Source organism: Hermetia illucens, chromosome 3 (assembly GCF_905115235.1).
Source record: "Hermetia illucens chromosome 3, iHerIll2.2.curated.20191125, whole genome shotgun sequence".
Taxonomy (NCBI): domain Eukaryota; kingdom Metazoa; phylum Arthropoda; class Insecta; order Diptera; family Stratiomyidae; genus Hermetia; species Hermetia illucens.
This window is the reverse complement of record NC_051851.1, coordinates 123,980,034-124,004,491: the sequence shown is the minus strand read 5'-3', so window position 1 is coordinate 124,004,491 and position 24,458 is coordinate 123,980,034. Positions and strand designations below refer to the sequence as shown.

Genomic DNA, 24,458 nt, shown 5'->3' with positions numbered 1-24,458 from the left:
CAGAACTGAGCGATTTAAATATCTGGAGTTAAACCAATGGCGAACTGCGTTATGCCCCTCACAGAGGGAACCACAAAACCTTGAAGCGTCAAGCTTCTGGTTTCCCGACTTGTTATTTGAATATATTCTACACATGACCTACCAACTAACTACAGTGTCGAGTTGAAGGGAGGCAGGAAAAGGATAGATATTTCTGCGAAAATCATGTATTTCCTATTTTATTTTGAAAAAAACATCTACTATGTGTATTATTTATATTTTCTATCCAATTTTGAAGTCTGAAATAACTTTTTTTCGACTATATACATTTATAAGCATCAGTTCAATCTCTGAAAGTAATCCAATGAAGTACATTTTCTGTGAGGGAAAAGCTATTAGCCCGTCCACCCTAATTAAAAATATTTTAAATTTACTTGTATCATATGATACATTGATCCTTAAAACTAACTCCAAATAGCAAAACCAATGCAAATAAACCAAAACCACATTTTCTATACATTCGATGCACTGTGCGTCGTTCTCGGTTCTTGATCGTCTTCAATCTGGACACAGTACAGTACCGTTGGACGTTATCCCACTCAAATTTCTCGAACACTTCGCAAAAATTTGTAATTAAGGCAGGCGTGGCACCTTGAGTACAGACTGATTTTTTTTTATCTACGTTTTTGGTAGTGCATTTAAAAGTTCTGATGATTCCCATGAATCTGTGATTGAATTTTTCCCATCAGCCTACTTGTAAAAATATACCCTGTCAATGACCGTCGGTTTTCCATGTAATCGACAGGTGGGCAATTTATTCGTTGAAAAAAAATTAGATTTGTTACTATTACTGAAGCCTACAAATTGTTTGACTCAGCCATGTTGACTCTCTCCAATTTCTTTCAAACACTAAACTGCTGTTTGATAAGCACTTGCAAAACAAACCTTGATTGTTTTCGTTTGTATTTTCAGCAGGTCGAAGTCTTCTACCGCATCTTGATTGCTGCACTTTCTCTAGAGTAAATTTTCTCATAGATCCTATCTCTACTTTAAACGCTGTGGCTAACCGTCACGGGGTCTGAATAAGGACAATCCAAGCTTTTAGCGAATCCTAGGACCTTTTCTTTCAATATTGGAATGCCTGTGGACCTGAAATTGACCAGAACGCGAATGAAATTCCGAAAAGTTTAAGATAGAGAATAATTAGACTTAGAGGAATTTCGAGCTAGAGAGTTTTCCCGCTGCCAAACGATAGCCGAGTCCCGTACGCAAACCGTCTTGAACTACGGGGGTCGAAACTTCCCATCTCTCCGAGAAGATACAATCGCACCTTAAGGAATCCTCTCCAAGATAGCGTATAGTTGCTCCTTCTGTGTCGGAAATCTTTGTTGGATCGGAATTTCGCAGTAGCAGTCTGTTTGATATCGGTGTTTCTAAAACCAGAAAAATGCAGTTTGCACGAGACCATTTTTAAAATTCACATCATATTTGACTGATACTTAGCCTCAACAAGAGAAAGGGAAGAATTGAAACACATCAGTGGGAGTCCTTTTTTATTTTATCATTAAATTTTGTTACAAATTAATTGACCATGTTACAATAAAATTTCGATCCGAGCTGAAATCGCGATTATGAAATGCAACTATAAACAATCTGGAAAATAATAGAATATACAGAAGATACGCGTTCAGTTTGAAATTCTTGCTTCGGTTATTGTAGAACGTAATAAAATTATATATAAAAATAACAGATTGAAAAAACAATTACTCTTAAAGTCAAATTCAAAAAATAAAGATCAAAATATATAAAAAAAAACAGTTAAGTTCGATGCAGTTAAATCTCTCATACTAAGCTTAATATTAATATATATTCACTTTATAACTTGGCACAGTGTGGAATATTTAAAATGAAGAAGAATGTTCGCTCCGAGCAACTCTATAAATTCTACGAACAGAAAAACAAATTCTAAAGATAAGACGACCTCCTACCTTCAATCTTAATGCCGTGGAAGTTCTCGATTGTTATTAAAATTTATTTTTACATGCACATATCAGTATCCAACATTTTTCATCTTTAATTTCCAAGAAAATTGAACAAAACAATAGTTTGCATTTACACTTAAATTTAGAAATTTCCCGACAAACTCAAAATTTAGAAAAATTAGCCGTTACAGTTATTTGTAAAAGCGAAATTATTCTAGTGTAATGACCGCGTTTATTAGCATTATATTGGGATTAGTTAATTGAAAACTAGTCGAATTGGCTCATAGCACGTTGATTGCATGCTATGCATTGCTCTAACTAATTGAAATGAAGTAGTCCCATCCCCGCCCATCATGGAGAGATCAATGGGAGAGAAACTGGTAGAACCGATAAAGAATATGTAAAAGATATCAATATTCAACTTGAAGCTTTTCAACCAAATAGTTTATCAAAGCAAACATGGCAATATGGCTTGTCATTCTGCTCCTTGAACGTTCCTTTCACCAACTGTTTTAAGCAGAATGCGCACACAAAGTGCTCTGGATGGAACTTCTTGAACATGGCCGTGATACATCGCCCGGTAATAGGCTTGGAACATCCAGCACACAGTGACCCACGCTTGGCATGGTAATGTGTTTCGCAGTAAGGCAATCCCTCGTGATCGAAGAATGACCCGTGATGGAAGGGTTGTCTGCAATCCTGCAAAGAAAAAAAGGAGAAAAATAAGTCCAATAAAAGCAAGAAATAAGCGCAGTAGTTCAATGTCTTTTTAAAACACAATTTCTCCACAATTATTTTGTGTATTTTCAAGCATTTAGCGCTCCTACCCATCTGGGCTTGTATTAATCTCACATCAAGAAATTTGGCAGCTGTTCGCTTTTGCATCATATTCTCAAAATCATATCTTTGCTTATAAATAGAACGGACCAGCAAGAATTCAAAATAAAATTTTATAGAGGATTTCCCGCCAACACCAACAACGACAATGGATACAGCATTTCGTTTATGATTTTTTAATACAGATTTGATGATTAAAGTCTGTGCTTGCTATTTTTGATTCGAAATTATGGAAGACTTTCGGAGCCAATAGCGTGACTTTGATCGAGTAGCAAAAAATGAAAAGATTGAAGGATGTTTACATAACATGGGACTTAAAATTGATATTGCTTAGAATGATATCTATTTTCCTAAAGGAATGTCGCGGACCACGTTCAAATTTGAGATCAAACGGAATTTTCTGTATTTATGAACTAATTCATCAATGAAGCCACTCGGAAAATTAATGCGATAAATATGTCGTTTAGTACTTGAAGGAAACTAATGGAGCTCAATTTATTTCAAACTCATCAGAAACTTTTGGTAGTTGCAGATTTCGCGACAGATATTGCAAAACGAAAAAATCAGCACCAGATCCTGGGATATATGAGACACACCCAAAAACTCAAGCTTTATCAAACCAATATGATCGAAATTTGAATATAGCAACCTTCAACAGAGCGAAATTTAAAAATTCAGGATTGTAAGAGGAGACGAAGGAGGAAGGAGAGAGAACAGTTGCAGTATTTTAGTGCTCATTAAAGGCCAACTAAACTTCGATGAAAACAATGTAACAAATTCAAGCCGAGCCCATTGTCTACATGAACCAAAAGGATCAATTTCAATAATCCATTATCGCGAAAAAACTAGTTTAACTTAGTAGGGAATAAAAGAAAGCCTAGCTATGGTTTATAGCAATTGAAGGCCTTTCTAGTAGGTGATCAATGCTTTCGGAAACAATAGATGAATCCTTCGCTATACTTCACTCTCTCGGTGCAAACGCACTTGGACCGATACATTTTGACTAACGCCCACACACGACACCACAAAATATCGCGTGCCTGTGAACACGCCCGTAGATACGATACGCACATAGACGATCCAGAATAGTACCTGATGATATTGGAAAACGTACATCCACTATTCATTTAAATAGTGGTGGATTAGCGATGGTTTTCCTATCAATTCAATATTGTGATACTGTCATAAATTTAATGTATAAATTTTAGAATAAGGAACAACATTTTTTACCACTTTCCCGAAATTTCACACGGTATCGCAGTTTGAGGGCATCACGGACGTCATCACTCGGAGCTGAACCATCCAAGCGGTTAATGTTGAACTTGGGCGGTCGCAGCTTTCCAAACCTGTGAGGAATGGCGGATGCAACACACACGCGAACGGAGGGGAACATCAGATGGTGATCCCTTTCAAGGAACGATACCAGTGCTTCTCTTGTTATACACTCCAGGAGACAACTCCTAAATCTCCTGCTGATCATAAAGTGGCCAATCTGATTGCTCGTCCGGTGTTGATTAGTTGAAAATCAACTGACATTATAGCAAGCTCTGTGCTGTCTCAATAAACTTCCCACCATTATCATTACAGTTGTCAAGATCGTGTTTCCCCACGTCATGTTGTCGAATAACACGACCATGATCACAATGCCACCTTTGAGAGGCTTCTCCTAAAGTGTATGTAATTGCTCGTAGAAAGCATCTTTCTTCACTATATCGGAATCTCCATGGATGTATACCATAATTTCGGCCATCAATGCATTCAAACGAAATAAAGCCGCTTGGCTCGATGATTTCACCGCAGAGTTATTTATCGCTGCACCGTTGCGAGCTATTTATCGCTGCACCTGCAGTTTCTGCAGGTCTGCTACTTCCGCTCGTATAGAATCCGATAACTTTCCCAGAGAGCGAAAGAAGGGGATAATCGTTCAGATTCCAAAGAAGTGCATTCGTTTTGAGTGTGACAACTGGAGAGATATCTGCGTACTCCCTGCCGTCGCAAATATAATACCTAAAATAATCTTGGAACGAAAGCCTGATTGACAGAGAGCAGACTGTTTTTCGCACGTTATGATATTATTACGTAAAATGTCACGCGCTGCACCGAGGGAACATCTCAGAGAAATTAGAGGTCCAAAGTGGAGCCGGCAGGATCTTGTGACTGACATTATTTCTTGCTGTTGTGGGTGACGTTCTCCATGGTACACTTCCCGGAGGACGTGGAGGGATTCATTGGAAGAAGACATCTTTTTTTCAAACACCTCGACTACGATAATGACATCTGTTCTCTCATCGAGTCATGGGCCTTCGCCAAATTGCTCTGGATTTGGAAAAAGAGGGCGGGTAGTGGTGGACTGAAGATAAACACCAACAAAACCAAGATTCTCAATTTGACGGGTCATTGCATTCTCCCCATCTGCATTAATGGACCATCGAAGGTGCCGATCAATTTATATATCTAGGAAGTGTAGTTTCTGTCGACAGTTGCGCTGAACTGGATGTCACTCGATGCATTAGTAGCGTTAGATCTGCTTTCGCTGCCTTGTCTAAAATCTAGAAATGCAATTGTCTCTCTTTTTCTGTGTTGCTATATGGGAGTAGTACATAAAAAGTAATCATAACTGTCACTCGAAAGCTCCAAGCCTTCGTGAACTCCTGTTTGTGACGTATCATACGCTGGCCTAATATTATTTCAAACAAAGAACGTGATCGGCGGCCAGTTCTATCACCCGTACTCGATGCGATCGGTAGACAGAATTAGCAGTGGGTAGGTCAGACATTAAGAAAAGACCATGCCGTGGTATCCACTCTTCCAAGATGGCTGACGTGTGACTCGCACCAAGAACATTTTGCGCGGGACAGTAGGAGCGGACTGTGGGCATTTCGAGAAGTCCTGAGTGACCAAAAGCGCATTTCAGCGAGCTGTAAACGATGACACATACGTGTGATTGACGCGTTATACCTCACTAAGCGATAAATGGCAACCATATGAGAATTTTTTAACTTTTAATGAGAAAGTAGAACAAGTTAATAAGTAAGTATTTTTTACGCCAGTTACGTTAGTTGGGCGACATTATTTTTACGCCAGTTAGTAAAAATGAATAGCCTGGAATAATTAAAAAAAAAAAATAAATAAATATGAGAAAATAATAGGTATACAAGTATTACACGGCAGATTGGGTATAAACATTTTTCTTTGAAAGTGCTATATATCTACATACAGGGTGGAGCAAAACAGCCTGTTTTAAATGGTAACATGCTAAAATGATTAGGGGTAAAGTAACGAAGCTAGCCCCCGTAGAAATCCAATTGCCATTTGATTCGTAGTTGGTATTCATCATACCGTGGACGGTAAGACAGCGTACGATCGTAGTCGCACAGTAGTTCGAGAATTTAATTTAAAATCTTATGAGAATTCACCCGATTGTAAAACCTTTTTTAAATTCAATAAAAAACCATTGGCGAAACAGGTAAAGCATTGAGTGTTGTGAATCACGGGCGTCCGAGGTCTTCAATGACAGAGAACTTGAAAAAGTGCGCACCTCCATGCGATGATTGAAACAAGCACCTTTTAAAATTCGGTTGACCCAAGGGTTGAAATCAGTTGACCGGCCGAAAGACTGGGATTTTGTGAGAGCATTTTAGACTTAATTGACGGAAATTTGATCGATTTGGAAGATATTTTCCCACGGAGCACATTCCGATTTACACGAGAATGTCAACAAACAAAACATGCGGTCGCTATTAACAACCCAAGAGTCCCGCATGCAACATTGTTTTAATTGTTACAATCGCGGCGCCATCCTGTCGGCCAAGGTGGTTATAAGGACTTACTTTTTCGAAGGGTAGGGTTTGGATGTCACCGTCAACGGTAACACCAACCTAGACATGTTAAACGAGTTTTTATCTTCTATTTGTGTCGCAGACGAATCTATTTCTCAAGAATATGTTTCCAACAAAATGGAGCGATTTTGCATATTACTGCCAAAATTTTAAACCTGCTGAAATTTCCGAATCGATCTCCAGAAAGATAAAGTATCTTTAACCGTTAATTTTTGTCATAGTTGAATTTTTAAATTGTCAAAAGCGGCGGAGACTTCTTTATACACCTAATACTATTGAATTGTTAGCTTTTTTCTTCCTCATTTATTACCTTCCTCTGCATTATATAAACGGTCGACTGCAGTTATACGATAACCAGTTTCATGGGAGGGTGACGTCGGAAAAGCTATTCTATAGCACGGCAACACAAAGAACATTTTTTTTGGTTCAAAACGAACTTAGAATATACAAACAAGTAGTGAAAAATAAATACAATTGAGCAAGTAACCAACTGATCTAAAAAGAAGCTAAAAAAGATAGTAATCTTTAATGAATATGTTGATTGAGCGGTAATCATCTGACTTGACTATCGTCCACAACAAGGGCAAAGAGGCAGTTCCAGGAGAAGTGCTACCTAGCTCGGAAAAAATAACAAAGCCTTTGACATTCTTGTTCCTCACGTATTTCAATATTGTTGCCTTAGAATATTGAAACTCTGAAACCACTCAAATCTTCGTGTTTATTAAACATCATTCCATAATATGAAAGTACATCATGAATGCCACATTGCGAGTATAATTTTTTTTTTTGCATATATCAGGATTTCGGGAAATACTTGTTATCTTCTTCAGTGCAGGCGTGGTAATGGTCCCACGTGAACGAAAAATTGATACTAAAGTCACGGCGGGTACGAGTGCGTACCTTCAGGTAGGATAGAATCAACAGAAAGGACAAAAATGTTCCTAACTGTTCTCTAGCAAAATGTAAGGAGTGTTTGATATCGAAGTTGACATGGCTGCTCGAAATGGGTTGGATGTTTTTGACCAGAATAGTTGTGTCAAGTGAAAAAAAAACTATTGCATGGATGGTTAAAACATCTGTTTTAGGGGAAAGTGGGCTTTAATCTGGAGAGAAATAGACGATAAGAAAAAAATCATATGAGCAGTCTTACCGCAAACTTAGCCTTAAAATTTCACCCGCTTCTCAGTTTCGTTTCGTTTTGGCATTCTTCAGCAGTTCTGAACAGCCTTTATTCATTTTCTTATTGTATTGAAGATACTATGATCGCAGTCGTTCACGAACTCAATTCTACTACCCCATGTTCCAATTCTGCTTGAGTCATCGCTTTCGGATTTGTGCTTGTTCCGCTGCTGTATGCTAGTTACTTGCACAATTTCGTTGAAAATTAAATGGAAGAATATTTTGTATCCAGAAAAATATATTTCAACTCCTAATTTGGAATTGTTTAATTACCTACTAATAGGTCGATTTGACCCTAACTAGGGAGAGGAAATAATCTTATCATTGATATAATTTATAAGCATGACGCCTCCTATGAATTACATAAGTCGAATAGAAGTCACTTGACGGCCGATTGCAGTCATGGTACGACACTAAGGGGAAGTAACTATTGACGAGAATATCCGTCATGCTGGGCGAAAAAGCCAGTCGGAATATTTTTGCATTGAATCCTAAATAAAACATCAATTCTTTATTGTTAAAGACTATTGTCTGCACTCGGGGTGCCTTGCAATAGTTGACTGCAGACTTAGATTACTTTAGCCGTATAAGAAAACCAGAAGGAGATACATACAGTCCTTCAGCCAGCATCACTATCTACCTGAGGTTCGAAATGACAGAATATTGAATGAAATAGGATCATTTTTAAAAGGGCTATTTATTATATTTCGCTGATATCACAAATATGTCGCCTTTCACTTATCATAGACGTGCAGAGTTTTGTTCATCCTCGCAGCGGTCGCCCAATCTTTGTTACGATTTCACAGAAAGGTAATATGGTAGTATACGATGTCAATGTGAAAAATTATCAAACAGTTCAAAGTCAGCATGGAGTACGCTGAGAATATCACAAGAGGTAAGTTGTTGATGATAATTTACAAGAATGACAGCATTCGCTTATTCATCGCTGCTGCACTGAGAATGAAATATTGACGAAAATATAAACCGATTGATGATAGTTGTTGGTGCAAAAAGTTTCCTATCGATAAGAAAATGTTTATATCCCTATTCAACTGAGGAGGACTACGACAATATGTTGCAACCATCACTTTCATTAAACTTTCGGCTGCTACATATTATGACCAGAATTGGCATCTATACCAGTAGAACGACACCGTTGATGTAAAACCGAAATCAACACCATCTATGAGCCGCAGTGTCTTCGGAATAATTTAGATCGGTGGACAACGCTGCATTTAAAATGATGAGATTTGTACTAGCAGCGGGCCGACTGATTGTTCAATATGATTCATATTAAGGAAGGTAATTTAAAGGAAACGATACCCTACCATAGACGATATGACACACAATTGAGCCGAAATTTCGATTGAGTAGATAAGGATCAATACTGTATTGAATTGATTGAATAAATGGACGAGGAAAATTTGGTTGGCGGTTGGCGAGAGAGATGCTAACATTTTGATAGTTTTAGAAAACGTAACAAATGTCATTTTCACAATCGATTTGCTCCCAGCAAACTTTTCATTATGACGAATTTTTTTACGATCTACTATATATTACAACAAAATTGTGAACTGTACTTTCAGTATGTATTTAGAAAGTGTTTAGCATCGTCTGGATCTTTTTTTCAGATTTTTCAGCTGGTTGATTTGTGAGAACGGCACCCTTATTTAAGTGATCTCTGTCTAGCCCTTCTGTTCTACAAAAAATCTTAAAACGTTGAGAAATGTAGTGAAACTAAAAATAAATATTCATTTCAAAGAAACGAGCCACGTATCGTGGAAGAGAGAATTTATTACTAAAGAAGATGAATTCTTTACATGCAGATTGTGTTACTGAAATAAGCGTTATCGGAAAATTGGCAAAACCCACAACCGTGAATTTCTTGAAATAAATTAAATAGGGTATGCAATGCTGGGCAATGGTAAATGTTACGCAATTTACAAATATGTGATATGGAACCAACTGTATTTATCATTCTAAACTTGAGAGATCAGAGATTGCATAACATAGTTTTCATTTGAAAAGACCTCGAGAATATCGAACCATAATGCAAGAGAAAACTTCAAATCATTGACTTGGCTGTTATCAATTTTTTGATTATGATTCATGATTTATTTTATTTTTATATTCTTAATAGTGGCGTCAATGACATCGATTAGAAACACTACACGCCAAAGTCCATTTATATGATTAACCATCAATATATACAGAAATATAAAATATTTTTACATATCAAAAACCACGAAAACTACAGTAGAGAGAAGATGACACGTGCCAACATTAAATTCATATTAATGAGAAACGCACAGAGGCGGGGAAAACTGCTTAGAAAATAATAGAATGGAAATATATAAATGGATGACGCAGATCAATTCTGAGCTATTAAAAATATCTCCATAGAACAAAGATTTTTATTATTAACGATACTTTAGATAAATGAAATTCTTGTATAAATCGTTACCAGTTTTGAAGTTTTTCTGCTTGAAAAAAAAGAGATATTCGTCGACAAAAGGCATTGGAATTATAGTTGGTAGTTTCGTGAGAGCTTATGCTTAGTGTGATAAATATTATATTAAGTTCGGGGTGCATTCTAATAATTATAATTATTTCCAGAAGAAAAACGAGAATAATTGCGAGAGGAAGCAATAAAAATAAATGTGTTAATTTAGGGCTCCAAACATTCGATTTACTATGAATGGATACTGACAATTTTGTCTAATAGTATTGGGTTGCATAACTTCTCGAATGAGTTGACAACAAATATTTTTAATAAGCTCCAATCTGGATAGTTACTTGCAATTTTCAGGCAAATGATTTCACCGTAACATGGGAGAAAGTTTGATCTATTATTTAATATCTGATATCATTCATTTAAGTGGTATAAAATCAATCTTCACTTTCTCTTAATGCCGAATGTTTCTGAATCTTCTAAACTATTTGTCAAATACATATTCCAACAAAAAAAAAATGGCTCCCGTTGATATAACGGTACATGCAAATTTTTTCCGTTTGTTTTGCAATAGAGTTGGATGGAAGTTCAAAGCAAAATAAATGAGGTCGTAGAAACCTGTTTTTGTGTGATTTTGGACAGTCAGTGACCTGTAATAGGAAAGAATTTAGGAACATTACCCTTACAGATGACCCTTTACACCTCTACGGTTAACGATTTAAATCTTAGAAATCTCCTCTCTGAGAAGACAAAGTAGAATAGAAATTCAAATATAATCAGGACGAAATGTCACCTGAGATGTGGGCGTATTATTTCAAGAAAATGAGACTAATAGTTCTGCTAAATTTTTTGTTGCAGTTTGGACATGCGTTGCAAAGGGAGACGAATTGAAAGAGGTCGCTCAAATAAAGGAACCATTTTCAGAAACTACCCAGGCCAAAATTTTGAAAAAAAAATCATGATAATGCCCGGCTTGGGGCTATATGGAAAAGTGGAAAAGGGAAACTACAATCAATCTCCTTCACTTTAAGGTGGAAGCACCAGTTCACATTTAATGGTCTCATAATTCTTAAACCAATTATTACGAGGCCAACTATGTTTGAGTGACAAACTCCGAATTAGAACAGACACTATTCTACATCCAATTCCAAAAGCTTTGGCCCGAGGTTTTAGGCATTAATAACAGTCAGTTACATGTAAATGATTAGACGAATTTTCTTGTTCGCTAGTAATTATTTTGGTGCGCATATTTTGGGAACAACTTACTCCTCTCTTCAGTGATATACATATTGTTCCCAAAATCTCGGCATATGTGATCCAAAATAAATATGGTGGCAACGTCAGTGCCAAAAACCAAAGAACGCACAACATCGAATCGCACTGGTTAAACGATAACAATAAAGATAGGAGACTACAGCTTTGAGACCGTTGAAAATTTATCTTATCTAGGGACGAAAATTACAACCGATAACAACAATGCGATAATTGATAGATCAGTAGGTTACTCCAAATTACAATTTTATTTTATAGTGTATATATATATCTCGAGAGCAACTTATCCTCTTCATCAGTACAAAGCTACTGAAAACAATTGCGATTCTACGGTTCTACTACAGTCTGTTACATAAGAGCGTGGCCACTGTTAAATAATAACAACAATTGATTTTTCGAAAATTCGCAAATTTATTGATAATTTGGTCGTCAATACTCAATGCAAATACCTCAGTAGCAAGTCCAATCTCCTGCATTGTCAATTATGGCCTGGCACTGTGCACTAGTTTTTCTGCATATTCTACCGGAAAAGACCTCCAAATTTTCCGAATTTGTCGAGAAAGTTGATCTAAATTACATGGCTTGCGTCTGCGAAGCTGCATTTTCATCAGAGCCCATACATTTTCTATGGGATTTGCATCCGGTGACTGAGATGGCCAATCTAAAGTGACAACTCCGTTTTGCGCCTTCCACTCGCTCGGATCGTTGTCCTCTTGAAGGATCCAGCTTTCATTTTTCTTGATATACTATTGCTTAGCAGCCTTTTGATATATTTTATTCATTTTTTCGGCATTTAAATTCTCGGTAAATGAGAACAAAGTACCGAAACCTTTGTTTAAGAAGTACCCCCAAACATGGACCTTGACGGGGTGTTTAACAGTCCGTTGAAGCATCCTACTGGTGGAGATTGTCCAGGCGTGTTTGATGCTCGGAAATGCCCAGAAGGAGGATTCATCAGAAGAAATTGCGTTGCTCCAATCGCGATCCAAGTTTTCCTTCGCCCATTCCACTCGTTTTTCAACGTGTTTTGCACTCAACATTGGTTTTTCCAAAGTACTGCGATATTTCAGTTTATTGGCAAGCAACTGCCTGTGAATCGTTCCGTAAGATATGTCAACACCTTTTGCTTTCAATTTCACAGCAGCTCCACGTAAAGTCAAAGTTGGATCTTTCGAGAACAACGCGAGAATCTCGTTTTCGTCTTTTTTTGAGACTTTGCTTGCACTTTCGCGATCAGCAAAATCATCAATGTTACCGACCTTTTTATAGCGATTTATCCACTTGCTAACGAACTGCTTCGACTTTCCCATATATTTCGCAGCAGCAGTTTGGGTTTATTTTGAGTCCTTTTTCATGCAAACATAGAAAAATTGCCTTAAAGCGAGAGGCGTAAACAGCACTCATTTCGAAAAACCACTCAATTGAAGACTAAATTTGACAGAGAGCAGACTTTTTACAAAAAGCATGAAGGACTGAGGTGCCCTCTATGTCATAGAAAAAGAAACAGGACACTCTGATTTTTTATCTACGTGTAACAGTGACCACGCTTTTATGTAACAGACTGTAACACTAATTACCTAAATTACATTTTAATAAAAAAGAAGAAAAAACAACATTAAATTATTAACCTAATTACCAGTTAATTACTGCGGCGAGTCTTATTAATGTTGAGGGGCAATCGGAATCTGTGTTTAATAATCGCATCGCGTCTTCTCTCAAAATTTCTAGACTTCCCCTACTGGTCTATCAATTTTAGACTTAACTACAAATGGAAGACAATATCTAACCTCTTAACTATCATGATGAAATCCGAGCACGGTTGTTGGCTGTCAACAGAGCCTATTTCAGCTTACAAAAAACTGTTTCGCTCGGATCGTCTCACCATAGGGTAAAGCTCTTACTGTACAGGACTATGATCTTACCAGTCCTTATGTATTCCTCGGAAAACTGGGTTCTTAGCAAAAAAAATTGCGAACTTTTGGCTGCGTTCGAGAGAAGAATCACCCGAAGAATTTTTGGCCTCCTACATAAGGATGGACGATTCCGTAGGGATAGGTGAAAGAAAAACGATGAGAAACAGAGAAAAACATTGGCACAAGAAATGTAGCTAAGCGAGAAACCTGATAAAAGAAGTAAGGATAGGGCATTTGAGGTCTTGAGTGAGTGTGAATATATCCACAAAAGAATAAATAATGTATGGAAATGTAATAAAAATGATCGTTTCAAATACAGAAAATTGACTTGGTTACTTATAAAAGGGAATTAATTGTAAACTTAAGGTTATATAAATTGACAAATGTTGTTATATCTAAGAAAATTAGATGCAATAAATCACCACTAAGAAAGTTTTGGTCGAATTATTTGAAAACAGAGAGATTAGAACGTCCGTCTGGCAGGACTTTCAAGGAAGACGAGCGTAGAATAGGAAGGATAGAAATATCACTGCACAATCGCAATCCGAAATTGGAGTGGCGTTAAAAGTTACCCATCATGTAGATTTATATATATCAGCTGTAAAGCGGCGGTTAAGGGAAAATAATTTGAATGTCAGGAGAGCTTAGAAAACTCCTTCTTACAACGAAAACGTGTTCCGATCGTAAATAAATAAATTGATCAGTAGATGATGGGGCTGATGAAATTTTGTTGGTTCAGATTTGGAAGTCATAAGCAATGGACGTATACACGTACAAACCTTGGTATTGGAGGAATTATATTGCTGGAAGGCACTGTAAATTAGGGAGCCTATGTAGAAAATACGAAAACGGCCTTTTGTCAACATTCGGGCTTTAATTAAGCACGCATAAAAAGATTTTGAAGAGAATTCTTTTTTTTTCTATTATATTTTTTGCATTTTTTACAAATTACGACCAATTAATATTTTTCCTTTGCATAGGTTAAGGAGTATAAAGATATTTCAAGGAGTAAGCCGAAGTCTTCCCGGAAAGACTGGCGCAATTAACTCTCCGTTTTCAAATAATTCGTCCAAAATTATCTTACTGGTGATTAACTGCATCTAATTTTGTTAGATGTCACAATATTTGCCTTTTTTATAAGCATAAGTTTACAACTAATTCCCTTTTATTAGTAATCATACCAATTTTCTGCATTTCTGACAAAACCATCGTTTTCATTACAAATTCTCTTATTTCATTAATCTGCCAATACCGATTGAATTGATGCAATTTTTGTCGTTTAGTGCCAACCGAATACGAACCAAGGAAAACTCATTAGATAACGCTTTTATCGGAAAACACCTTCCAACCACCTGTTCCCAAAAAAAGTTTCCCTTGGCTTTTTTTACCGTTACTGTATATAACGTGAGTATTTTTACAAGTTGAAAGTTACCGAACAATCACTATAGAATCCCCATCAAGTGAAGTGAGTTAAATTTTTAGCACAGTACGATGGTCGAGTTGGTTAAGGGGGTCATCCCATGTGTCGGATCCGAGGAATCGATTTTTTTTTGTTGACATCAATTGTATCTAAACACAATATAGTGTAGAATATATGGGCGCAGTGATTTTTCTGATATTCGGAGTCGTTCGGAAATTACAGTGTTAAATAGGCAAAAGATCGCATGCCAGATTTATGTCGATTGCCGTAATAAAGCGCGTATTTATCGGTCCGAATGACGTTCGAATGACTCGCTAAAATCATAAGAATTGAAGCCAAGGCTTTACTTATGTTTCTTCAAGAAATTTAAGATTTATGGACTAGGTATAGCAGATTAATGGTCAGTCAAGATTTTATGGTTAAAAATCGCATTCTACTTTTTAAATGCGTTTTTCTCGCAGCTCTGCTGCCACCATAGCCCAAAATCTACCCAACGAAATTCTTTGAAATTTTCAGGACTTATTCAGAACATATTTCTACGGTCCGCAAACTAGGATAATTGCGAGTGATTCGGTAGTTTTTTTTTAATCATGAAAAAACACCAACATTTACAAAAAAAAATGTTTAACAAGGCACCAAAAATGTAGTTTTCAATATTTTTTAATAATCCTAGTTTGTGGACTGTGGTTGAGTCCGCACGTTAAAATTTCTTTTACATTTTTCCTTTAAGATGAAAAGCGAAAAACGGCTTTTACACGGGATGACCCCCTTAAGCATCAACCTCCCAACCTCGTTATACTGGTTCATCATGGATGATTGTGCTGTCCCGCTGCTATAGGCTTATCACTTGCATAACACTAAGTGTGATGATAATAGAACTGAAGCACGGTCTCAATCAACCAGAAGAAAAAGTAACACGAAAAGGAGACTGTTTGGATACTCTGTACTCCAAAAAAGAGTGAATGCAAGCCATAATAAAATATTGACAATTACTGGGATATTCTAATAGCTGAAGGGTGACCCAAAGAAAAACATGCTCCCTGTCTGACTAACAAAGGGATTTTTTGAACCTATTTCAATTATGCGCTTCTTATCGTAAAGATACTAATGCGAGCCTGTAAGTCGAGTATTTCGTATGCAGGACCTCTACATCATATTAACAAGCATTGAGAAATACTACGGTACATGTTCGAATCTTCTGCTATGTGGGAATGTCCTACACCCAAACTTCAATACAAAAAAGAAAACAAAGCCTTTTGTACATGATGCGTCTAGTTTTCGATTTCCGACTTGAAATGAACTTGGACGAAAAATTGATGGCTTTTTGATGGCATTTTCCACTTTTTGCTCTGCCCCTACCTGTGTATGGGAGACAAACATATTTCTCTCCGAAGAAAATTAAGTTCCAGGCTTCAAACATTAACCATACAGCGTTTGATATTAAAAGGTACCCTATGAAGTTAGGCCTGTGATGCGTTTCGCTGATGGGGAAAGCAAAATAAAATTCTCAATCATTGACTTTGTCACGTAGTCAATTGGATAGATTTAAAATCATACACCCAATTTTATGATCACTTCAACCCAATGACCTTGAAATTCTAATATTTCAACAATTTTTGTTTTATACAAAACAAGCAGACAACATCATAAAATAGTTGACAATTGCGTCCTCATATAATATCAGAATCTGTCAAGCTAAATACTCTTTCCTCGTTACTAATTTACACCTTGTTAGCGCTACTCTCAGTATTTGTCCTACGTTTTACATCTCTTCCTGAAAGCATCCCACAGCTCCACTACATTAATTAATCTAAATCTGTTTTATTGCCTACATTTAATAGCCGCTGCACAAGCGTGCTATCGTTACTGTCGTTCCGAACAAATTCAAGCTGTGAATCCAGATTTTATTTCATTTCTATTATTACTTTTAGCTTTCCGATGTGTCTACTCAATGCTACAACTAACCCAAAATTTTGGCACCATTTCAAATGGATGGATAAAAAACATACGTATCGATTGGTTAAGCCGGTGGCAGCAGTGCGGCAGGCCACTGCAAATTTATCAAGAAACATATACCTACATGAGTATAGTCAAATGATAAACACGAGAGTTATGAAATAGAATAAACAAGGAAGCACAAATTACGCGTTAGTTGCAGGTTTCATCACTTTCGCGAAGAATTTTTTTAGGAAGTAAATCGAAATCGGTATTTTTAATTGATGGATAGAGCTGACTTTTTACCAATTAAGAAGAAGGGCCATTACGATTGAAACATGGAAATCAAAGTGCTTTGAACCCAATCAAGTAGGTCTCTCAAAACAAATGCTTCTGAACTAAATGTAGAAGACGCAGGGAGCCCTGGGACTACTCGCTAGTAGCGAATCAACGGCCTTCGAAGATGGCCACAAAAAAGCAACAACAACCACGTACTAACGGAACACAAGATGTGCCTCCTAAGACGAGTGTGTGCTAGGTTTCTTTTTTTATGTTTTTGTGTTTTTGTTTTGTTTTGTTTTTTTTTTAATATTTTTTTATTTTTTTTTCTATTTTATTACAAACAAATTTATTTACAAAATAACGTTCTTCTTCGTTCCTAACAGAGAGATCCTATTTCATAAAAACCTCTTCACTTCCTTTTCTTAGAAACTCCTATCAAACTGTTATTAGAAAACATGTGTTATGGATAAACGAGTATCCATTTTGAATAAAGTAGAGGGTTATGATGGTGTAAATTGTGCATCCTGTTTAGACTATTTCATAACACTTTGTGAATCCATGATGAGCTGAAAAATAAAAAGGGGGAACAGCAGGAGCATAATGTGTTGGGGAGCATAATCATATGACGGCGACTCAGTTGTAATAGTGTTTGCATCACGTTTCATTTATCGACGACGAGTCATCATATTTTCGTCGATTATTTCCAAAAGTATTTACGTTGCATAAACGGTTAATCGATGGTAGAATTGAAATTTGTTTAAACGCTAAGATCGGGTAATTGGATTTATTCCTCTTCTTCCTCAATTCCAACGCAAGGAGGGCAAACGGGCTTGCCTTCCATTGCATAGAACGATTTACCCCGGACTGGTTTTTTGCAATCCTATAAGTTCACGAATATTATTTTCATTTTGTATAAATAGATTTTCTTTGGGAAAAGTGTAACACTGTAAAGATACGTATTAAATAGAAAGAAAATTTGGAAAAACCTACCCGGCAAACGAAGCAATCGGCATGCCATTGCGCGTTCAAGGCTGAGATATAGTTCTCCATGATTGGTCGGTTGCATCCGTTGCATTTTGGAGCAAACATGTCGAAGTAGTCGTTGCGACAGTATGGCTTTCCATCACGCTCATGGAAGCCCTCTTCCCCGAATTGTTGACCACATTGAGCGCAGAAGAAATGCTCTGTATGCCAAGTCTTATCCAAAGCGGTTACGCATTTCTGAAAGTCAAGAAATATCCAATCAGTCCATGAACAATTAGGTTTGTATGAAAGCGGTTGTACATCTAAAATAGCTCCGTTGCAGTAGGCGCATCGTGGGCTGAATAGGTTGTGGTAATCAGGTTCGCAGTATGGATATCCATCCCGTTCAAAGAAGTTCCGTGTTCCCAGCTCCTGGTTGCAGTGGTTGCATGTGAAGTGCTCTGGATGCCATGTCTTACCCAACGCTGTGATGACTTGGCCAACGATTGGTTTGTCGCATGCATTGCAGCATCCCTTTTGTGTTGTGGTTACTCCTTGACGATTCATGTCGGCTTGAAGATTTCCTGAGAAAAAGAAAAAACAAATTAGTTATCCTCCGGCAGAAAAATATTGCTACTGTTGAGACCTAGCATAGAATCCAACTGATCGGTTGGTGGTTTGTCTGCCTGCTCGTGGATGAGGGTAGACGTCTGGGTTAGAACCTGTTGCGTAGAGGTATGCGAAACACCTTTGTTCGGCTTGGCGTAATCGGTCACCGTCTGATGATGGTGGGAGCCCGAATTGATCTGTAATTGAAAAAATATATGAAGTTGGTTTTCCGTTTCAAATACAATTTAGATCGCTGATCGCGCCCCTCCCAGGCCAGATCTGTTCGAGCAAAAAAATTGTCGGTTTTTATTAAAAATAGATATTAGCCGCTTTTTATTTCATGTGACCGTTCTTAATTTCTCAAATTTTCGGTTGATTGTGGATAGTCCCGGAATCCTCGATCAAAAATAGAAGATAATGGATGATCCAAAAATATCCTGAATTTTCGAAAGCAAAGATTTGGAATATATTTTTTCTAGTATTTTGAAAAATATTCGCAAAATTAAACGGGAACAACGAAAATATGTGGTATCATTTGTGCAGAAACGAGCTAACGAATTGGGTCAGAAAATCTATTTCCAGAAACGAATGCCAAGGTTATTTCATGCGATAAATCCAGATTCGGTGCGGCGCGTGTAAACTTTAAGTGCAAACCAATTAATCGTCCAAATAAATGAAGGGAAATCAAGTACTGGAGCCGAAATTAATTACGAAAGTATTTCGCGGAGAAATTATTTTAATAAAGTATATAGCCGATGCTAACCGTCTGATAGAAATGTTCCAACTGAAGATTTGTGAAAATTTGATCTTGTAGAAAACGGTTTTTTCTTCAGAATATATATTTATGTGTGATGTGCGCTAAATTGCGATCAGCGTCTTCTCAGAGTATTAGTAAGTTTTTCCACAACCACGTATAGAATGCCGCCTCCTCTCTCTTTTTATATCTTTCGCACCTAGAAGCTAGATATTCCCCGTATATATGTAACGGCGATCTTGTAGCGCGATTCGATGCGATTTCTAGCCCACTAGCTAATTTTCTTAAGATTTGTTCGCGTTTTTTTAATACTAAGCATTTGCGGCCGTGCTTCATACGCCCCAAGTATGAAATAGAAAATGAACTATATTTAGCTACCCAAGAAAGGATACATGGCACGCGATCGCGTCACACATTGATAAACTATCAGAGATACTACGGAATACGATGAATTCGGTCCTATTCGGTGTACAGGTGTATGAGAAAATAATAATGCATGGGTGGAAGCATCTAGGACGGGGGTGTAGTAGAGGCTAAAGAAAGGGTCTGAAAGTAAAAGAAACAGTGGAGTGATATTGTCGGTTGCAAACTAGAACCGCTGGCTGGCCAGCGTTGGTTGGCCATGTGACGAATTTCGGATCGTGTGCAAGATTTTCTGTGACCGTGGCCTAATGTGTTCATACTTCTGGATGTTTTCAAAATTTTCGGCTGTGCGGTGTGCAGAGAAAGTTTAAAGCTTGTGGGCAGACTATTGTGGGGAAAGAAGTCGAATGTCAATTCGAAAGGATTTAAAGGTTACGCTCAGTTGCGGGGGAAAACCATTGATTCGCAACATTATTCAGACCTTTCACAGATTAGTGGGCTTACTAAACACCTTTTCTGAACACCTGGAAACAGGAATTTTTTAAAGTTATGCTACAGTAGCTTTAACTTATGTAGTTTGTACTTCTCTTCCTTTTGCATTTCTGGTCTGTCGAACAAATCAAATTGAAAGTTCGTTTAATTCAAACACTTCATCAGCTACCATGTTTCGTGATTTAGTAGCGTATTTGGCGAGTTATTACATTCTCTGCTGCTTCTCCGCAACAAAGAATAATTTATGAAGGACGTAGCCAAAATTTAGTATAAAATTTTCAAGGTTTACGAATTTGATTTTTATGAGAACTATATTTATGCCAGCAAAAAAAATACTTTATTAGAAACCTGTGTTTTATTGCCAGACGTGACGAGGAGGAAAGAAAAGAGGGATTTCCCCAGGCCCGTATTTTCTCAGAGATCTGGAATAGAAGTTTCAATGAAAAAAGGGATAATAGGGAGCTGGAATAATTCGTACCCCAGGCCCCGTTTTTCGGCATAATTTTCATCATGGATCCGGATTTTCTCTCTACGATCCTATTTATTGATGCTATATGTCCAAAGGCTCAGCTACTAAAATAACGAATCAATTAGATATTTTTGATAAGGCATTTGTTAAATTTATTCGTCCTTCTGTAATCTCTACAGTTGCTGCAGTTGGAAAACGTCACTTTCTCGTTTATTCAAACCTCAACCATGTCAGTATTCATCCTTACTTTTAGGATGTCCAACTAAAATTAGATATGACGGAATAGTTTTCTCAATTATTTAAATTAATTTGCAGAATTATATTGTCCTTAGCACAAGTACAACTTTCCCATTTCTCTTAGATTTTGAAATCCGTGCGAAATGTTATAAATTGTAACAATTCACAACGGTCATTTCCTTAGAGCTTGTGTTTATTTCATTGATTTTTTTTCGCTAGAAAAATCGTTCATTCAATCGCGATGTTCAAGTATCGCAAAACAAGTACTATATATATTTTTGGATTGTTTATGGTTTTGCTAGACATGTTGTTTGGATGGGCAATGAATTTTCCGCTTGAGTTTTGAGTAAAAATAAAATTGATGTCAGCAAGGAGATCGTTACAAATTTTGGAACATCTAAAAAAGTTAATGTGGATCATCTTTTATTAGTGATTAGTAATAATCTGCTGTCGAATGTTTGACAAGAGGCATATTGAGCTATTAGCTGGATTGCACATTAAAATAGAAAGCTGACACCCGGACATGTTTTGATTTCATACAATTCTGCAAAAACAACTGGCTAATATAAGTAATTCACAAATTCAATGTGCCATGCAGTTTCTAGGTGAGCGCCAAATAAAGCACACTTTCAAAAGTGCAGTTTTTAATGTAATCTGGCATATAACGAACTGCGAAATTATTTCTTTATAATATTTAATAGAAGAGAAATTCATGATTCTTGCAAGGCGCTTAAGCCATCTCTTCAAATAGATTTGGGACACGTGACAGAAATCAAGACTTCGGAGACGAAAAAGTTTTAAATACTTGAAGGAAAACAGTTGATGTGTTGATCCCGCGCACCTTGTTTTTCGTTCTCCCCAAGCAATATTATATCTGCACGTTTCAAAACAACTTAATTTATTTGTGCAACAACATTATTCTCCTGAATTTCATTTTATTTTCCGAATAATGAAATTGGGTTTTAGACTAACCGAAAGCCTTGAATTAATCTCTAATTGCCTATGAGAATCAATGATTTCAACGTGAAATTTCAAATTTATCTAATTGGGACCTGCAGAATTTTGATTTGCTCATGGAAATTGAGAAAACAGGTCAAGACCTCCTGCAGTTTATTCATTTCAGTTTATTTTTCATTCTTTTTTTGAATGAAAATTTGAATTTTCGAAAAGAAAATATTTGCTCCCAACGAAACGGAACCAATATAAAGCTCTTTTAAACATACGTAGATAATTAAATCAGAGGAATAAAAAAATTCCTCATAATTATTTCAAATAAATTTTGCTGAAGTGCTAATTTTCAACGTAATAAATCGATTTCCTTATTGCGTTTATTTTGTTCCTAGAAGCTATTTTCCAAATATTCACACCATTTTAACTATGCATTCATGATATGGCTGAACTGCTGCAAGAATCTATGAAATTAGTTTGTAGATAATTATCAAATGGGGGAATAGGAGGTGGACATTTGTTTGTGATGTTTGTCATTTTTAGAATATTATTAAGATATCAAAATGGTAGAAAATTCTTAAACAGAGTGAATAATTTGCCGCTAATTAATTGGTGGTTTAAAATACTTGGCATTCATTATTTTTCGCATAGCACGAAAGCGCAGAGTGCATGAATAAAATAATTCCCAATTTAATTTATTTATTGAAACAGTTGTTACCAGACATTGAAAAACATGGACGAATAGCTGCCTATTTTTGCCCTTCGAATTTCCTAAAATCAAACTTATAATAGCAATGCTTTCAACTTAGTAGCAGATTGACTTCATATCCCTCAGATTCTCATAATCTCTTGTTTAAAGTTTTCATTGTTATTAGGATTTGAGTGGTGGCACAAATTCGGGTTTAAAAGCGTAGAAACGCAGGAGAGTGCAGACTTCTTGTAAAGTCCTGGAGGTAGTTGAAAAATATTACTAGAAATCGGCATAGTGTTCAATGGAATCTCTAGAGAGATTGTTGTAGATAAGGTAGGTAAGTATCGGTAGCGCCCCGAGGTGCCCACTTTGAGCTGTGATGCGTCATTTTGATGCCGCAAATTCCTAAAACCATGATTGCCGTGGGAAGTGAAAGCGACAGCCACTGTAGAGACTGCACACAGAGACCATTTTTGATCCGTCGGTGAAGAATATAAAAATATTATAACCTTGCAATTCGTGAACCGCCCCTTTCCTGGCCCCAACTCCAGAGGCCACCTTTGATGCGTCGATGAAGAATATTATGTGGTAATCTCGCAACATGTCGCCAGTTCTCTGCTGTGGTTTAAAAGCCCACGCAAATTTCCTCGTGACACTCGACTTGCGTGTGGTATAGCCTGTTGGGAATGCCCAGAGTTCCCGAGATTCTTACTCTAGGATGTTATTTTGGCCGTAGGGCGTCCTTATTCAATATCTGGACTCGCGTAGTCTAACAGCACTGCATGCTACAACTTATTTAATATGGAGGTCCCGGAAGAGGGGATGCAAGAGTACAATGAGGGCATCTGTCCGGTAGAATTGTCAGTAGCACCAACATACGCGGTTCTTTGAATCCTCTTAAGTTTGGTTCTATTGCATTCAGTTTCTTCCACGACACAACACAACCGTACGTTAGAATGGGACGAACCATGGCTGTGTACATTCAGAGAACTCTTCTCAACTGGAGACCTCATTTCCTTACACAGGTGCTCTTGCAGATGTACAGTGCAGTGACAACGAATTATAAACACCTCTGATTTCAATGCAACTATGAAATTTTGCGTATGTAGTTTTATGATATGTATATTTTTTTAATACGCATCAGCTTCTTTTTATACGGTCCATTTTTAACGTTTTGTGTGAAACAAAACCTTATTAAAATCGGTTTATTGTCTGTCTGTCCGGCACACGCATTTTTCTCGGAAACTGTAGCAGCGATTGACTCCAAATTTGGTGAAAAAGTGGGAACTGTGAACGCTCACGCATACAATGAGTTGCATCCTTTTACGTCGAATTTAAGGGGGGTCCCCATCCATGCAAAAGGGGGGTGTAATTTTTTTTCGCCAAATATAGTCATGTGGGGTATCAAACGAAAGGCCTCGGTTAGCACTTTCCAAAGCTGGTCCTAGTTTTGGCATTTGTTGGAAAAGCAGGGAGTTCGGAGGGTCCAAAGTTATCATTTATTTAGCGGGACCATTCTCAGAAACTGCTCAACCGAAAAAATCAAGAAGCTTCCATACTGTCTGTTCAAATAAAGTTAATAATAGTATACTACTATAATTTGTAGTAATTGGCTGTAAAACCCCCGTTAAGTTCATCCTAGCAGCAATGTAGGCTATAATATGGAGCTTGATTCTACCAAGTTTGGTGGAAATCGCATTATTACTAAGAAAGTTATAATAGGTCAAAGTTGTCACTTCTTTGGAAATTCAAGATTTTGAATGTCAATATCACCCGAAAGTGAATATTCTCACATAATATATGCGAATATTACGTGTTACGTACTAATGGGACAAATTCACT

The 24,458-nt window shown here is 37.0% G+C and overlaps 2 protein-coding genes across 2 annotated transcripts in view; both read right to left on the bottom strand.

Moving 5' to 3' along the window:
- Window positions 1-1,519: 1,519 nt before the first annotated feature.
- Window positions 1,520-2,960, bottom strand: LOC119653167 (paxillin-like). The gene is made up of 2 exons (XM_038057710.1): window positions 2,814-2,960; window positions 1,520-2,660 (listed from the first exon to the last, which is right to left on the bottom strand). Exons 1-2 carry the CDS (start codon window positions 2,847-2,849, stop codon window positions 2,394-2,396), a joined length of 303 nt encoding a protein of 100 aa, XP_037913638.1. The 5' UTR covers window positions 2,850-2,960; the 3' UTR covers window positions 1,520-2,393.
- Window positions 2,961-17,347: 14,387 nt separating this feature from the next.
- The window catches only part of LOC119653165 (transforming growth factor beta-1-induced transcript 1 protein), a 65,997-nt gene continuing 58,886 nt past the window's right edge, over window positions 17,348-24,458 (bottom strand). Inside the window, exons 7-10 of the mRNA XM_038057708.1 lie at window positions 18,700-18,859; window positions 18,375-18,637; window positions 18,081-18,311; window positions 17,348-17,970 (exon numbers count right to left, since the gene is read on the bottom strand). Of these exons, the coding sequence (XP_037913636.1) occupies window positions 17,875-17,970; window positions 18,081-18,311; window positions 18,375-18,637; window positions 18,700-18,859 (750 nt within the window). The 3' untranslated portion in view covers window positions 17,348-17,874. The remainder of the gene's footprint in view (window positions 17,971-18,080; window positions 18,312-18,374; window positions 18,638-18,699; window positions 18,860-24,458) is intronic.

Coding starts and splice junctions, on each gene's coding strand:
- LOC119653167 (XM_038057710.1), bottom strand. CDS start 2,849: ATGATGCAAAAGCGAACAGCTGCCAAATTTCTTGAT. Junction 2,661..2,813: donor CAGCTGCCAAATTTCTTGAT/GTGAGATTAATA, acceptor TTTTCTTTGCAG/GATTGCAGACAACCCTTCCA.